The 17,708-nt window shown below is 42.5% G+C and overlaps 1 protein-coding gene and 1 long non-coding RNA gene across 2 annotated transcripts; both read left to right on the top strand.

Moving 5' to 3' along the window:
* Nucleotides 1-1,845: 1,845 nt before the first annotated feature.
* LOC148843348 (protein DELETION OF SUV3 SUPPRESSOR 1(I)-like) lies at nt 1,846-14,432 on the top strand. The gene is made up of 3 exons (XM_088957617.1): nt 1,846-2,051; nt 2,875-2,984; nt 13,940-14,432. Exons 2-3 carry the CDS (start codon nt 2,894-2,896, stop codon nt 14,065-14,067), a joined length of 219 nt encoding a protein of 72 aa, XP_088813743.1. The 5' UTR covers nt 1,846-2,051; nt 2,875-2,893; the 3' UTR covers nt 14,068-14,432.
* Nucleotides 3,462-6,783, top strand: LOC148843349 (uncharacterized). The gene is made up of 3 exons (XR_016103242.1): nt 3,462-5,590; nt 5,674-6,040; nt 6,109-6,783. It is a non-coding gene; the product is annotated as an uncharacterized LOC148843349 (long non-coding RNA).
* Nucleotides 14,433-17,708: the final 3,276 nt, after the last annotated feature.

Here is a 17,708-nt window from a genome sequence, read left to right as displayed (position 1 = left end):
GAATGGGTCGGCTGTTCGGGTCGAACGATTGAACTGTTCGAACCAATAACCGGACCCCTGACCGGTTCGGTCACCAATTCATTTTTAAAAACCATGCTAAATACATAAATATGCACATTTTAGTAGCTATTAAAGCTATAATAAAATGACTTTTATACCTTTTTCTTAAAGAAAGAAATAGAGAGTATTTCTATTTTAATCCGAAAAACTCGCTCTGTATCCACACTTCTGTATATAGTATAGATAGATGTATTTCATTACCAAATTCAACGAATAAGGAAGAAGAATTGCTATTAGTTATGTATTAGGGATTTGGAATTGGAATCACCCCCCCTCGATGGGATTCGATCCCAAGATCGGACCGGATGGTCGGATCAGAAAATCGGTCACTGGTCAAGTGATCAGTTCACCCCAGAATCATTATTTCGCCAAAACCTATTGATTTAGATAGCAAATCACTGACCTAGGTGGTCAAACCATTTGAATCATCCAAGAGTTTGATCGTTTTCTTTTTATTTTTTATGTTTTCTCGGAATAGGCCATCCATTCGTTTTGAACAATAAGATCGTTCAACCTAGGAACCGGACCCCTAACCAATTTGTTGTTTGGTTCAGTTTTAAAAACCTTACTCATACCAACTTTACTCAGAGACGTAGGGCAACTTTTGGGGTTTATTATCAGCAAAAGTAATATATTAAAAAAAAATTCAAAAATGGGTTAACTTCTTAAAAACAATATCAATAAAGGGCAAAAACACTGTTTATCATCTTCTTCCTGCCATTTGTTCATCAGAGCCATCGTCCACTGCCACCTGCTGCCACCGTCGTCCGTTGCCGCTTGCCACCTGTCGCCGCCTCCACCCACCTCCACCTCTGCCTTCGGCAATGTTGCCGGCGGTGGCCGGAGGCAGAGGTGGCGGTGGCGACGCTGGTGGTTTCTCTATCCAACACCGCCACCTCCGCCCATCTCTGCCTCCGCCTTCGACAACATCGCCGGTGATGGGTGGAGACAGAGGTGGCAATGGCGATGAGCAGATGAATGACCACCAGCGTCGCTGCTACCACCTCTGCCTCCGGCCACCTCCGGTAATGTTGTCGGAGGTGGAGGCGGCGGCGGGCGGCAATAGACGACAGTGGCAGGTGGTGATAGACGGCGGCGGGTGGTGGAAAACGGTGGTTCTGATGAACAAATGACAAGAAGAAGATGATGAACATTGTTTTTGCCCTTTATTGATATTATTTTTAAAAAGTTAACCCATTTTTTAAATTCTTTTAAATATATTACTTTTATTGATTTTAAACCCCAAAAATTGCACTGGCATGCTATTATCCCTATAAATATCAAGTATATATAAGCATAAACATGTACATTTAAATCGAATCTAATTGAATTGGATCTAGATCCACCCACTCCAGTCCAATTAAGGTCAGATTTGCATGTCTATAAAAAATTAATATATTTTTGTTGATATAGTTGGCTTTTTATAAATAATAAAGTTGGTAAATATCATATTTTCATTAAAGGCTCATAACTTCAGCTTTTTTAGAAATTAGTTTTAATTCATTTTACTAATGTTATATACTAGCCAAGCCATTTCTAATTCATTTTATCAATAAAATATAACATCTTGGTTATTTGTGATTTCATTTATTAATGATAAATAATATCTAGATTCAATCAAAATCCAATGGATAAAATCCTATTCGAACCCCGATATCAAATCTAGGCTGATTCGATCCGAGTCCAACCCATTTACAGCCATAGTTGTTACGGGCTTTGCAGGCCCAATAGCCCTTACCTGGGCCCGTCGTAGGGGTAGGCTGGATCTGGCCCGATGATTTCTCTTACGTGTATAGGATCTCTTCGTTGTTGCAGCAAAGTTTGCAGCAATAGATGGAAGCATCTGGTTTCCTTCCTCTCTCAGTTCCGGTACCTTAAGCTTAAAGCCAGCTTCGCTAACCTTTCGTCATTGTTGCAAAACGCCCTTCCACCTCCCAACCATTGTTTCAGAAGGAAAATCCTCCACATTTTTCGAAGTTCACGTTTTTCAGGTATGAAATAAACTAAATTAGGATTTTCATGTAAGGGTTTGCACGGTTCCTATTCAGAGTTCCTACTTATCTGGGTATTTTACTCTACTGTTTTCTTTGGTTTTGAACCATAAAAATGAAAGATTTTTTGAGAATTTTCTAAAACTTGGTTTGTTAATGCTATTGTGTGGGGAGATGGGCGGAGCCTAGTGGTTCCATCAAAGAAAGACACCTCATGAATATTTCGGTTTTCAAGATCCTGATTGAGATCTTTTCAGAAACTAAGCTTCCATTGGTTGATGAATTTGACTGCTTATGATCAAATGATCAATAAGGATCACGCTGAGAGCAAAGGAAGGAAACGAAAGTTGAAGATCTTGGAGAATCTTAGTTTTTTTTTTTTTTTTCATTTTCAAATTAGGAAACTTATACATGTAATACATAGGTAGGGCTTTACTGGATAAGAAGTTGAGTCTGCAACTCTGTTTGAAACATAGTACTCATTTACTTGGACTAGAAGTCTGACAATGATACTAGCTGGGTATTTTTGTGAAGGTAATTGTAATGATTGCAGTAACTAAATACTCATCACGGTTTTACAATGCCAAAAAATACATGAGTCTTTTACTGGTATTAGAAGAGTTTGTGTTGGTATTTGTGGATATTGAACTTGAGCAAAGATTCCAGTCTCACTGAATTATAAGGTTCTGCCATTATGGGATATTTGGTGCTTTCTTTTGTTCCAATAGCAATTTGTTCTACCATTCGCATACATTTTGTTATGTGTTATATCAGGGCTAAGTTCATTTATTGAGTCACTGTTGGCATTTGCAACCATTTGCAGGTCTTTCAAGTGTGTTATCATGGCAACTGAATCAAAGGTAGCAACTGAAGATGCCAAGGTTGACCTTTTTGAAGATGATGATGAGTTCGAAGAATTTGAAATTGGTGAAGGTAACTCTTATTAGATATACTCTACAAAATTTTGTGCTGTGGTCTGAGGATGTTCTATTATTTCTCGGTTCACTACCATCTTTCTCAAATAATTTCTCTTCTGAAATTGGTATAGGGTTTGGATAAAGACGTTGACATTTTTCATACTTCATTTTTTTATTTAACCATAAAAACTATCACAACAAAAAACATATCATTCTTCTCTTACATGTTTTTTAACTATTATCTTTCTAGAAAGTCTTTATGATGAGCTTTTTTATCAAAGCAGTTAGATTGCATTGATCCTATATTTGATTGACACCTACAAAATTCTGTGTTTTGCACCAAAATATTGTAAATGTCCATGCTATCAATTTTACATCTTTTGGAAAATCTCAAAAGCCCCAAATATCCAAGTAATAACCAGTTCATGAACTTCAAAACTATTGATTTGAATAAGTCATGAAACGTGATGGTGCACGATCTGGTCACTCCTAGCTGGAATGGCTGCGCTCCTAGCTGGCGACGAGCGAGAGACACCTGTGAGGAAGAAGATGAAGGATCCTGGGGGGCTCACCCGGTGGGAACACTCCGACGATTAAGTTAGTAAGCTGGGAGCGCGAAAGAGAGAGAGAGTTGTAGAGAAATTAGAGCTAGAGTGAAGATCACGCAATACCTTCGCCCTTGGGGGTCGGGGTCCTTATATACTGGTATCCTGACATGTCAGGTGCAACCGCCTCCGAATCTTTGTTGCGGCAATTTGCTGTCAAATAACGACTTGGAGTGGCTGGCCGTTATTTGTCAGAGCTGAGCTATCGGGCAAAGGTGATCGCTGCAGAGTATGGCCCTGCCAGACAAGAAACAACCTCCAGTGATGGCAGGCACGACGCCGCCAGGCGAGAGACGTGGGTGCAGTCTGGCAGGTACGGTTGTCAGCCAGAAAATCTCTCACGATACGCCGAGCTTCACTGCAGCGAGCTACCTAACACCGAGCTACTGGTGATGCGCCGAGGTGCTTTTCCGAGGCGGGTCTTTGAGGTAGCCTACTTAAGTTTAGGCAGGAGCGAGCTTATCCTAGTTAGGGGGTTGGCGAGCTTAACCCGAGGTGTCTTCAGTTCGGAATGCTCCCTACTTGGGAGAGTCTTAGCTTGGGGTGCTCCCTATTTGGGAGTCTTAGCTCGGGATATCGGAGTATCATCTTGTAGCGAGTTGCCACTTCCAGCCGGCTGTCAGGCTGGGTTATAGCGAGCTCGTTACGCTGAGTTGTACCAAACTCATTATGCTGAGCTGTCACTTATGTCGAGTCACGTCCACGTGTCCCCTTATTATGAGGTCGGGCCAAATCACCCTCCATCAATTGCCCCCCACTCCCCGAGCCAGAGGTCCTGACCTGGTGCGGGGAGTTCACGGCGTGACAGGTGGATTTGGCTCGAGGTTCAGGCCGTCCAGTCAGATAGTTCGTCGGTCGGACCAGTTCGGTTGCTCGGCTCAACCAAGTATAACCCAGGTCGCGTGTGGTTTACGCGCGGACGTCACGCGATCTAGACTCCGTGGACGCCAAAAAATGCGCTAAACTGATTTCGACCTCGAGGGTCGTGCAATCGGTTTTCTCAAGAATCGTCAGATCTCCTTGATCTCGACCGTTGATCCCCTGACCTTGCGGCTATAAATAGGGGGGGGGCGAGTCATTTTCTTCGCCATAAGTTCACTAGCATTCACCTTGAGGTCGCGGTTAAAGTCCTCAGCTCGGGTTTTCTAGTTCGTAAGTCCTTCAGTTCGGTCTCTCTTCTTGGTGAGTCTCCCCTAGCTTTTTTTTTTTTTTTTTTCAGTTTGGTTCAGTTCAATAGTCATGTCGCAACTTAGTTTTGATAGTCTCTTGGATGAGCCCGAGGAAGGTACCTCGGCTCAGGCTGGTCCTCCCGAGGTGGAGTCATCTTGGAAGGCACGAGAGGCCGTGAATAATCCGACGTCTACTTCTCCTCGAGGTTAGGCATCGGACAAGTTCGGTCCCTTGACGCTGACCGTAGATAGACTTAGGGCTTTGATAGGTCGATACCACCTCCTGGAAGAGTACACCTATAGTCTCCCCGTACCTAACTTCCCTTGGGAGCACGATCATAACGAGATCGTAATCTTCGAAGAGCAGCTCGTGGCTGGTCTTCGCTTACCTTTGCATCCCTTGATCATCGAGGTTCTGAAGTTCTTCGACATTACTATAGACCAATTACACCCGAACTCAATTCGGAATGTAGTAGGGACGATCTCTCTTTTTTACGAGTACTATCTACCTCTCGACCTCGAAATTTTTTCTTCTATTTTATCAATCAAGAGAAATTCTTCCTGCGTCCTTCCCGAGCATAAGCGAACCTATTATCTGTCACCTCGCCCAGGCTATAAACTTTTACACAAACTACCCAATAAGATCCCAGCCTGGAAGCGGAGTTATTTCGTAGTTCACAATCCCATAGAGTGGCCTTTCCCTACCCATTGGAGGGCTGCCATTCAGGATTCTGGTGTTAGACTGGACCTGAAGACAAGGGAGACGCTCCAATCGTGGGCAGAGCTCGGCTTCCACTACAAGGACTACCTTGCCGAAGATAAGCTCGTGCAGGCCGGCTTGAGTCCTGGTAGGTCGTCTTTGGTTTAGAGTTATTTTTGACAGTTGGTATTTTATTCTTGTTGACGTTGCTAACGCTAGGTTTTGTTGCAGCTCCCATGCATCTCAGTGCGGACAAGCTTCTTGGGCAGATGAAGGGAAAGAAGAAGTGAGCTACTAAAAGAGCTCGTACCGAGTCTCCAGAGCCCGTCATCCCTAAGCCCGAACAACCTTCCCGTGCGCCTCCGATGATTGACTTGGAGACGGAGAGGGTCCTACCTTGTGCGCCCGAGACGTCCTCGGGGCCCGCCCTGCGACGACTGTTGCTTCCTTGGGGAGTGGAAAGACAGTTCGGAGTATCCTGACTCCGCAATATAGCCTTCAAAAGAGCAAAGAGGCTGTATACTCTGAGGAGGTCGCAAGTTGGGCTGAACTAACGCCTACTCAGCTTGGAGCTCGGGCGGCTACCCACTACATGGTGGTAAGTCTTGTTTTACTTCGATTTTTTGTATTTGTAGCTTTGGCGGTACTAACTTATATTCTTGGCAGGTGAACTCCGCCGTGCACGCCTTGACCTACTAGTCTGAGCAGCACTTAAAGCGGGCTCTAGCTGCTGAGAGCTCGTCTCGTGAGGCTCATACTGAACTGAATTTAGCTCGCGGCAAGATCCATCATCTGGAGAACAGTGTGCGAGCTCAAAAAGAGCTTATCGAGTCACTGATGTCAGAGAAGGCGGGTTTGGAGCATAAGGTGGAGAACCTCGAGGCGGACATCAAGGAGCGGACTGAAATCTTCCTCCAAGCCATGGAAGAGGCCAAGGTCAAGGCTGTCCAGGATTATAAGAGCTCAGATGAGTTCGAGGGAGAGCTGGTCGAGGCTGGGGCAGAGGGCTACCGCAAAGGCTTCAAGCTCAGTAGGTGGCTGATCAAGTGCGAGTTCCCGTAGCTCGATGTGAGTGTCATCACTACCTCGCGAATCATAAAGGAGGTAGCCCTTGAAGCTGCTGAAGTCTCGGACTCGGAAGCGGAGAGCGACGGTGACGATATTGCAGAGACCAATGCCGATGACAAGGCTGGCAACTCCGCCGAGGCTTCGGGCAAGAGCGACGAGTGCCCCAAGTAGTTTTTTGTACTGTGAATCTGCGAGATCAGTTTCTTTTTCTTCTTTCCCCCTTTTTGTAACGAACTCTTTTATAATGAAATACATTTTTTGTTAAGTGCTGTGCAATTGATCTTCTAACCATGGTGATTTTTTCCGAACTATTGAACTATCGAGCTAGATGACCGAAGTAGGGGTTCCTTAGCTGTTACCCCGAACTGTCACTTAGGGACAATTTCATGAGGTGTACACCGAAGTGAGCGATATTGTAGGGTGCATGCCTGACCTGTCTGCGCATAGGTTACTTCGCCTATGTCAAATTGCTTGATATGCCCGAGCTATTATAGGTGCTCATACCCGAGCTGCCTATACTTTAGGCATTTTATGGTGCCGAGGTCTTTTGTTAGCTCGGCGTTTTAGCCCTTAGGCTGGGGGAGCGACTTATAGTCCACTCTCTTTTGGAGTTCGCCCATGCCGAAGAGGCGACTGGGTCTTATAGTGTCGAGGTTCTTTTGTTAGCTTGGCATTTTAGCCCTTAGGCTAGGGGAGCGACTTATAGTCCACTCTCTTCAAGAGTTCGCCCATGCCGAAGAGGCAACTGGGTCTTATAGTACCGAGGTTCTTTTGTTAGCTCGGCACTTTGGCCCTTAGGCTTTGGGAGCGACTTGTGGTCCACTCTCTTCTGGAGTTCGCCCATGTCGAAGAGGCGACTGGGTCTTATAGTGCCGGGGTTCTTTTGTTAGCTCGGCACTTTGGCCCTTAGGCTTTGGGAGCGACTTGTGGTGCACTCTCTTCCGGAGTTCGCCCATGCCGAAGAGGCGACTAGGTCTTATAGTGCCGAGGTCTTTTGTTAGCTCGGCGTTTTAGCCCTTAGGCTGGGGGAACGACTTATAGTCCACTCTCTTCTGGAGTTCGCCCATGCCGAAGTGGCAACTGGGTCTTATAGTGCCAAGGTCTTTTATTAGCTTGGCGCTTTGGCCCTTAGGCTCAAGGAGCGACTTGTGGTCCACTTGACTCAGTAATTACAGGTAATATTGCCTTAAGTTGACAATATTCCATGCCCGAGGTACTTGCTTCCCTTCTAGGGCTTTAATCTCATACGTTCTTTCCCCGAGTACCCGCTTTACTCGGTAGGGTCTTTCCCAATTTGACCCGAGCTTACCAACACCGGGCTCAGGTACCATGACTTTACAAAGAACCAGGTCTCCGATGCGGAGGTTTCGCTTCTTGACCCTGGCGTTATAGTACCGAGCTACTCTCTGTTGGTAGGCCGCGGTCCTAATGTATGCGAGGTCCCGTACTTCATCAAGTAAGTCAAGGTTGGTGCGTAGTTCATCCTTATTTGCTTCGTCGTCGTATGCTTCCAGGTGTAGTGTAGGGACCTCGATCTCGGCTGGGATCACTGCCTCTGTGCCGTAAGTGAGGTTGAAAGGGGTCTCACCCGTTGCGGTCTTCACCGTGGTTCGATAAGCCCATAGTACGTTGGGCAGCTCGTCTACCCATAGTCCCTTAGCTCGGGCTAGACGTGCCTTCAGTCCGCGGAGAATGGCTCTGTTTGTGACCTCCGCTTGACCGTTCGCTTGAGGGTGCACCATCGAGGTGAAACTTTGTTGTATTCCCATGTCTTTGCACCAGTTCTAGAGCTTAATGTTCTCGAATTGTTTGCCGTTATCAGAGATGAGCACTCGGGGTAGTCCAAAACGGCAAACTATGTTCTTTCAGAAGAAATTCTGCACACTTCGCGCCGTGATCGTTGCGAGAGGTTCAGTCTCCACCCACTTACTGAAATAATCAACTGCTACCACTAAGAACCTTCTTTGTTTCGATGAACTGGTCCGCGAGCTTGAGGAACTCAGTTACATCCTTGGGCTTGTTGGCAACCACGTGCCACTTGAACTCTTTGTGCGTTATGCCTCTTTTGGCTGTTGTGAGCCTCACTACGGAGTCTAGATCAGGTATCTGCAGACATGCATCATTGAACCTCTTGATGTAGCTACGGATAGATTCCCCCTCCCTCTGGACTATGCTGAGAAGGCTCTCTTGGGACCTCTGACACCTCTTGTTAGTGATAAAGTGTGAGGTGAAGATCTGCACGAACTGCGCCCAACTCTTGATTTTCTTGGGCACGAGGTTTCTATACCATGTGCGAGCTACCCCTTTAAATGTAGTAGGGAAAGCTACACACATGCAGGACTCACCTGCCTCGGCTAAGTGCATCTAGGACTGAAAAGAATCTACATGATCATTCGGATCGTATGATCCATCATACTTGTCCAGGGGAGGCACCTTGAAATCTTTAGGCATCGGGACAGATAGGAGTTCGGGTGACAGGGGACATGGCACAGAGAGGAGCAGAGTGGCTTTCACTGCTCCTGAGCTCGCTTCTTCCTTTCCTTTGAGGAGTTCGGGCAAGTTTTGGGTTGTAGCTCGGCGAGCTCTGCGGCGTCTCCGTTGCTTCTTTGTCGGCTCCGCATTGGTGCTGCTGGCCTTTGTGTTGTCAGGCACAGTTATCGCGGGGAGTGGCTTGGACTACTGGCAATGGCTGTGGATTGAGGGACCTTGTCTAGAGTCCGAAGCCAGGACCTCGAACCGGTTTTCTACGAGCTGGATCTCGAACTTTGAAAGCCGAGGTGATGTGGGTCTGTTAGGCTGAGAATCTCCTGACCTGACCATGCGTGGTGAGGTGGGAGTAACTGGTTTCTCCCTCCTGTCGTGAGACGAGACTTGGCTCCTAGGGTGATTCTGGGTCTAGGAGGTCTCTCCCCGGCGAGAGGGGCGTTCGTTCCGACGGCGAAGCTTAGCTTGCTGTGTGGCCGGATGCCGAGGTGGAGCCGACTGCTGGTTTTGAGGCAGTAGTGGGAATTGCTGCTGGTACTGCTGTTGATAAACATGGTGCAGTGTTGCTGATACAGTTGGAGCTGCTGAACTTGCTGCATTTGAGCTTGTATAGGTCGCATGCAGTGCATCAGGTCTTCGAATTGGTTCTGTCCGGCCACCGGGGGGATAGACGGTTCGGCGAAGGTTGTACCTACCGTGGAGGGGAGTGGAGCACTCACTGGTGCCGTGATCTGAGGCACGTTCAGAGCCGGGACCCCATCCATAGAGAGTGGTAGGGTGAACTAACCGACGCACATCGTCGGGGTCTGAGGTTGCTCCCCGGAAGTGTTCATATTCGCGCTGTGTCCGGCGTTGCTGGAGGAAGCCATGGAAACTGGACTTGAAAGGTTTGGTGGAAAAAGGCTTTTCGAAGCGATTCCCATAGACGACGCCAATTGATGGTGCGCAATCTGGTCACTCCTAGTTGGAAGTGGCTGCACTCCTAGCTGGCGACGGACGAGAGACACCTGTGAGGAAGAAGATGAAGGATCCCGGGGGGCTCACCTGGCGGGAACACTCCGACGATTAAGTTAGTAAGCTGGGAGAGCGAAAGAGAGAGAGAGTTGCAGAGAAATTAGAGCTAGAGTGAAGATCACGCAATACCTTCGCCCCTGGGGGTCGGGGTCCTTATATACTGGTATCCTGACATGTCAGGTGCAACCGCCTCCGAATCTCTGCTACGGCGATCTGCTGTCAAATAACGGCTTGGAGTGGCTGGCCGTTATTTGTCAGAGCTGAGCTGTCGGGCAAAGGTGATTGCTGCAGAGTACGGCCCTGCCAGACAAGAAACAACCTCCAGTGATGGAAGGCACGACGCCGCTAGGCGAGTGACGTGGGTGCAGTCTGGCAGGTACGGTTGTCAGGCAGAAAATCTCTCACGATACGCCGAGCTGCTCTGCAGCGAGCTACCTAACACCGAGCTGCTGGTGATGCGCCGAAGTGCTTCTCCGAGGCAGGTCTCTGAGGTAGCCTACTTAAGTTTAGGCAGAAGCGAGCTTATCCTAGTTAGGGGGCTGACGAGCTTAACCCGAGGTGTCTTCAGTTTGGAATGCTCCCTACTTGGGAGAGTCTTAGCTCGGGGTGCTCCCTATTTGGGAGTCTTAGCTCGGGATATCGGAGTATCATCTTGTAGCGAGCTGCCACTTCCGGCGGGATGTCAGGCTGGGTTATAACGAGCTTGTTACGCTGAGTTGTACCAAACTCATTATGCTGAGCTGTCACTTATGTCGAGTCATGTCCACGTGTCCCCTTATTATGAGGTCAGGCCAAATCATCCTCCATCAAAACGTATATAGGTTTGTAAACCTGACAACCATAGATCCATGAGAAAGTTATTTAGTGCATTATGATATTGCTAATTGTGCACCACTTTCAACTTAACAAAACTATATCTTCTAATTTTCTCAGTGGCTCAACAAGTGGATTTCACAGTTGCTGACATACATGGTTTGATACACCTTTTACTTCTGTTTGTTTTGTAAGAAGATTCATCAATCAATAGAGGATCTACTCAACCTGGCACTTTCAATAATTAAATGGTTCTTCTATTGTTACACAAGCACTTGTAACTGTAGGGTCAAGGTTGGTGTTACCATGATCTAATTCAAGTTTCCTAATCTAGAGAAATTTAGGAATTGAAATACAAAAGCATTTTGAATAAGCACCACCGAAAGATTCAAAACCATTAAAATCATCCTGGCTGCATTGCAGATGGAGGGGGTGGGGGGCTTAGATTATGCCTGCTTGCCTCTTCCAAAATAGATGTAGGATTTGATGCACTGTTTTGTAGCCTGACCTCTGGTTATGCCTGCTTGCCTCTTCCAAAATAGATTTGGAAGGAGTGTGTGGAATGTCAAATGGGAGGGAGGCATGATTGCCACTCTTTGACTGGCATAGAGTTAGAACTAAATGATCAAAATGCCCCCTAAAGCACTGCGTATTAATTATAAATTTATAATATAGAGGGCATTCGGTGATTTGACAATTAATCTGACAGTTTTGCAGTTTAAGAACTAACTTGTTCCTGAAATAGCAGATCGGTCTCTTCTGAACCTGACCTACCTGCCCTTCACCCAGTTAAGGGAATGGAAAACTTGCCTGATAGGGGTTGGGTGGGGCAGGTTTGATAAACCAATATAATATCCCCCCCCCCTCCCTCCACAACAAATTTGAACAGTTGCCATCCCTATCTTTGGTAGTGGCAGCATAATATAAGCCAAATTAAAACTAACAGTAGTGGAATTATTGGAATTCTCCAAGTTTTGCTTTTGTGGGTTCCAGCCTTTCCATAGTCCTAAACTTAATTCTCCCCCTTTTATATTTGAAGAAACTTCATTCTTCTTGATCTATTTTCTGTATAACTGATCAAGAATATGTGTTACTTCATTCTTTTAGATTTGTTCGCCCTACATGTATTAGTGGATGATTGCAACCTTGCTTTGGTCCAGTGTTTTAAAAGGGGTGGGAGGCGTACGCCTGCACCTCCAAGCAAGACTCTCCCAAAACGCCCTGAGGTGTATGCCAGAGGTGCTGACACCTCTGAGGCGTACGCTTCAGGTGCAAGGGGCATACGCCTCATGCACACATCATATAAAAAGACTGAAAACAAAAGAAAAAAGGAAAAAGGAAAGGAAAGGAAAAGAAAAGAAAAGAAAGGGAAGGGAAAGAAAAAGAAAGAAAGAGAAGAAAATAAAAGAGAAAAGGGAAGGGAAGGGAAGAAAAGATAAGGGGAAAGAAAGTGGTCTGCCCCCGGCTCCTTTGGCTGGGGTGCTCCGCCCCCTAGACCCCCCCCCCCCTTTTCCATGCAGCCCAATCAACTAGTGCTATGCATCTTTATTTTTCTCAATATAAAAGATTTGTATTTTATTAAAAATAAAGAAAAATGAGATCCCCCCTTCCTCTTCTTTCTCCTGACCCCCTCCTCTTAAGGAGGCTTTCGGGAGGCTTACACCTCACTCCTCTAGGTAATGGAATGCCTTGCATCACGCCTCTGCATTTTAAAACATTGCTCAGGTCCTAGACTTGAACATTTTTGTTAGATTTTTTTTGGTAAATAATAATCTACATTTGGTATGGTATGCTCCATTTTGTTGATGTTATGCTTGACTACATCCTTGTATTCAATGTTGTTCTGCTCATCATCATATGATCTCCAAGATTGTGGTCCCATGCCTAGGATTTGGCATATTGTAAACCCTAATCTGAAACTTCCTCATGCAAATCCAACTTTCTAACTCATTTTATTTGGGGAAAGCTTGGGCTTTTAACTTGGAATTTTAGTATAGTAATTTTTTCGAAATGATGGGCCGCTGTTCTCCAAGTCATTCTATTATTGAGTGGATCAACTATTACAATTAGTGATGCAACTCAAGTGGGTTGGGCTGCGATTAAGGCAATCGAAGCCCAACACTAAAAACTAGGGCCCAGGCTTGAGCCCATCCTAACTCCAAAGTTAAAGCCCAAGTTCGGGTTAGCAAGAACTTGGCACTAGGGCCTCTCTTCCTTTTGTCATAGAGGAATTAGAAGTGATAGAATAATCTAAGAATATTGGTTGTTATGGTGAAGATCATTCTCTTCAATCTGAACATGATATTTTTGATGAGTTAGATGAGTAAGGAGTGTTTAGACAGGTTGTTGTGAAGGTGTGCTCAGTTGTTTTATTTTGGAGAATTTATTATATGTGATGCTTATGGCATGTAGCTGCATAATCATTCAATACTGATGTTAGTCTTTGGTCTTATACTCATATCTTTTCTGTTTACCTTCAAATTCTGATGAAAGGTTGGTCTGTTTGAGTTAGAGTTTCAAGAGTAGTTATGTGGGTTGTAGTCGTTGCATAGGAGTGGTGAGCAAGATGTTTGTAGTTTTTTAACTGTAAACTACAATCCTGTTTGAGATGTGGAGAGATCTCTATATTTAAGCTGGGGCTGCAATTCTCATATACCACTTGTATACCTCTTTTTCCTCTTTTGTAAAATTTTTATTTTGTTATAAAGAAGTTATAGCCTAAATTTTCCCATCCAAGTCCAGCTCAAGCTAAACCCAACACCATTCAGGCTTGGCTTGGACTCTGTGCACGGTCAGGCAGGTTTGGTTGATGTCTTTCTGAAAATTAGATAGTAGGAACATGGGTGTATTGATACTTTGAACCTTAAAAATTTTCACAGGAGGTTTAATTTTTTGTTATTTAATTATTAAAAAAATGACTTCTTTAAAAATATCTTAAAAAGGGGTATTGGTACCCAAAAATAAGATACATATTGTCTTGATACTTAACTTTGAGTAGGAATACTGGAGTAGGAAATGAAATTATGAATGGAATTTTTTGTGTTGCTGTGTTTAAGATAAGGTTGAAGCATCATTTCTGTCTGTCTGAATTTTTATGCTTTTTTGTGTACATTGACAGAGTGGGATGAAAAGGAGGAAGGTAAAGGAGCAACACAACAGTGGGAAGATGACTGGGACGATGATGATGTCAATGATGACTTCTCTTTGCAGCTGAGAAAGGAATTGGAGAACAATAGTGAGAAGTAAATCTAGAATCCAGCTTCATCCTTTCCATTATTCCTTCTCTTTCTCACAATGTGTTTCTGGAGGCTTAAGCTCTTTATCTTCTATAAGCATCTAATGAAAGTTTTAACTTTTAAGGTCTTGTATTTTCTGACTGAAGTCCTCCATCATTCTAATAGAGTTCTTCAACTTTAGATGCACATGGCAAAGTGCCAACTGGCTAGTTGGTAAGCTCTCCGGCTGCTTGTAGCAGAGACTTAGGATGAATCCCGCCAGCACCGGGGTTGGGGAAGTCATGGATGGCTACTCCCTTTGTGTTGTGTAGATAGGAGATTAAACAAAAACAACTAATGTTGAAACCTTAATTTACTGTCTGTTTCTTTGGATCATGCCCTAATCTTACTTCAAACTGATCATCAAAAGTTCTCCACAGGTGCATAGGATATAAATGTACATGGATTTAAAAGTTAGCCTTAATTATTTAAGGGTAAATTTCTGAAACCTTCCCTTAAAGTTTTTTGACGGTTGCTGAAATCTCTCCAGAAATTTAGTAATTGCAATTGCAATCACCTTTCCTGAACTTTCCCCTTTTGGTAGAATCTTCCAAAAAAACATGAAAATGTCTAAAATATCCATACAGTTACTATTGAGGTTGGTTTCTGCAGGGAAAAAACAATACGTACTTTATGAACAACAAAACAAAGATAATTTAAAGTTGCATCTTTACTTTTGAGTGATTGATATGAAGGGCCAAGTTGGAAAATAAATCAATTTCAGAAAAGAGATTGAAAGGGTTGAATAGTGATTCATATGAAGAGAAAATTTGGAAAATAAATACTTTTGTTAAAAGTAACTGCATGGGTATTTTGGACATTGTCATGCATTTTTTTAGAAGATTCTACCAGAGGGGTCTACTTGCAATTATATCAAAAAGTTTCGGAGAGGTGATTATAATTACCAGACTTCAGGGAGGTTTCAGCAATTTACTCAAATATACTCTATGGATTCACTAAACTACTTAAATGTCCTATGTTTTCCAAAATTAAAATATATCAGGTGGCCGCACTTGACACAAATAGGACTTTCTTAATAAAATGTTTTGAGTAATTTGTTCTTTGGTCTTCGATGGTCAAAAATGCTCGACTGTTTTAGTGTTTTGTTAAATTCTCAAAATATGCCCTTTACTACTTCACCTGCTTCTCTTTCTCTCTCTCTCTCTCCCTCTCTCTCTCTCTCTTTTCCGTTAAATTCTCAAAATATGCCCTTTATTATTTAATTATTTTGTTGAATAAAGGGGCTGTTTGATAACAGCTGAGTTACTGAATTGAATGACTTAATGCTTTGTCTTTTTGATAAAATAATTAGATAATTAATTTTTCAAGGGTAAGGTGATCTACCCAACTTCATTTTCAGCCATTAAAGAACCCACAACCTCCTTAAAAATTTATTCACTAAAATACAAAGAAATAAGCTTTTTAATTCAGCTATTACCAAACAATCTCTTAGAGACAATAATGATGATTGAAAAATTGAAACTGAGGACATAAAAAAATACCCCTAAATAAATTCCAAGAAAGGTATGAAATTGCTAGTTTGGGAGGGATAAATGACATTTTGTTGGTTCTTTAACCATGTGCAGTGAGTATCAAATAACATATCTAGAAACGGAAATTAAAGGAAGAAATTAATGGTTTTCAATCATATTATGAACTCAAAAGCCCTATGCACATATGGGTTGGTACTTTTCAATATTTACAATCCAAATTTTAATATAAATCCAATGGATAAGATTTCATTTGAATTTGAATATAAACAAATTAAATTTGGATCTACCTATGTCAAATTCAATTTGATGAACTTACAGACTACCCTTTTAATAATACCAATCTTAGGTCTTGAAATAATATATCCAAATTTAGCAATGACATGAGTTGCATGATTCCCTGTACAAAAAAAAAAAAAAAAACACCTACAATTGGCAAGCACTATGTTGAATGTGTTTGAATTTATTCTCAAAGAATAAGCCTCACACCAATCTCATAACACGTCACAACCATGCATTGGAAATACTTTCCATGAATGACAACATATACATACAGGAAATATTCTTGATGTGTGGCTACAAGTGGTGTGAGGTGCACTTTTGGAGGAATAAATCCGAACTAATGTTGAATGACCAAGGAACTTCCAGTAAAGAAATAATCTTTTATCCATCTCTTTCAATTAAGTTATGTTTTTTTATTGAAAATAAGAAAGAAATAGGAAGTTTAGGGAAAGTTATTTACAAAATCCATTCATATAGTTGCCCATATTAAGTAGGGGTGATTGACATCTCCCTTTTCTAATGACCAAATGATCTAAGCATGCGGCTAGCTGCATGTGCAAACCAATATGGATAAGATTGAGCGTGGCAGAAGTTTGCTATTACATGATGGCCCAAGCCAAAAATTTAAATAATTTTGGTCGTTGAATACATTATTCGCTTTTTTTTGTTCTTCTCATGTGTGCATCTCATATATGAAAAGTATAATATTTTCCTGTGAGACCCACAAAAAAATAATAAAATATTCTAGATTTGTGGTGTAGAGTGCATTTATCATTTCGGAATACACAAACAAAAAAACGTTGTGATAAAATCGTGAAATCATGGCCTTCGATGCATTGTGTGCCTTCTCTTTATGTCACTTCATCCAATTCAAAATGTAGCAACATGTTGTGACTCATGTTTTTAACCCGGTGCTATAGTTGATTTTGGAAGACATGGAAGCAAGTTTGTATCCTAACTTATTTCTTTATTATAAAAAATAATAATTCTTTTTTCGAATCCTTTAAAATAATTCTACCATAGCAGACACACTCGATAGTTGTTGAGTCAATAATAAAAAACAAAAATGATAATTGCTTCAATTAGTTATTTTGAATTTACCAAAAAAGAAATTCATTTATTTATTGTAAAATATTATTTTAATTTATTAATTGATTAATTACTTAAAGTACCCTTAAACTATATGATAAATACTTAAAACCCCTGGAATTTAAGAACCTACTTAATCAAGAATAACGTAATATAAATATATATATATATACATACTACCCCTCTATTAGTAGTTGGTCAAATTCCATATACTCTCACTCACCAGTCTCAACCACCTTACCTCATCAAGAAAAAACCAAATTTTTATTGCATTCACTTCTTCTTCTTTATTTTTTCTTCTTCATTTTTCAATCCAACTTGAAGTGCTCTCTCTCCCTCTCCATAATATTTGGGTGTTGGCGGGTCACTTGTTTTGGTCAAATGTTGGTTGTTAGGCTTCATGAAACTTTGAAGACTGTAAGAGCCACTTTAGGTTGGGTTTTGGGAGGATTGTGTTTAGAAAGTTCTGATCCATAAGCTGATCATTTCTTTCACTCAATTGTCTTTTTTTCTCTCTCAATCATTAATTTGGTAAAAAATTTGTGTTTTATGTATTTTGTTTATAATTATTTGGAACTCTCCTCCCCCCAATTTTTTCTATAACAAGTACTTATACTTTCAAAAATAAATTAAATTAAACATCAAAGCCATTAAGTTTTTGATTGGTTATTGCAATTTTATGACCTTATTTTCTTTCCTTGGATTATTCAACAATAAATGAAAAGCTTGAACTAATCTTGCTTATAGAAAA

The sequence above is a fragment of the Nelumbo lutea genome, chromosome 8, assembly GCF_056320005.1.
Source record: "Nelumbo lutea isolate HS-2025 chromosome 8, American lotus-T2T, whole genome shotgun sequence".
Lineage (NCBI taxonomy): Eukaryota > Viridiplantae > Streptophyta > Magnoliopsida > Proteales > Nelumbonaceae > Nelumbo > Nelumbo lutea.
Note: the sequence above shows the minus strand (reverse complement) of the source record. Positions and strands in the feature narration are given on the sequence as shown.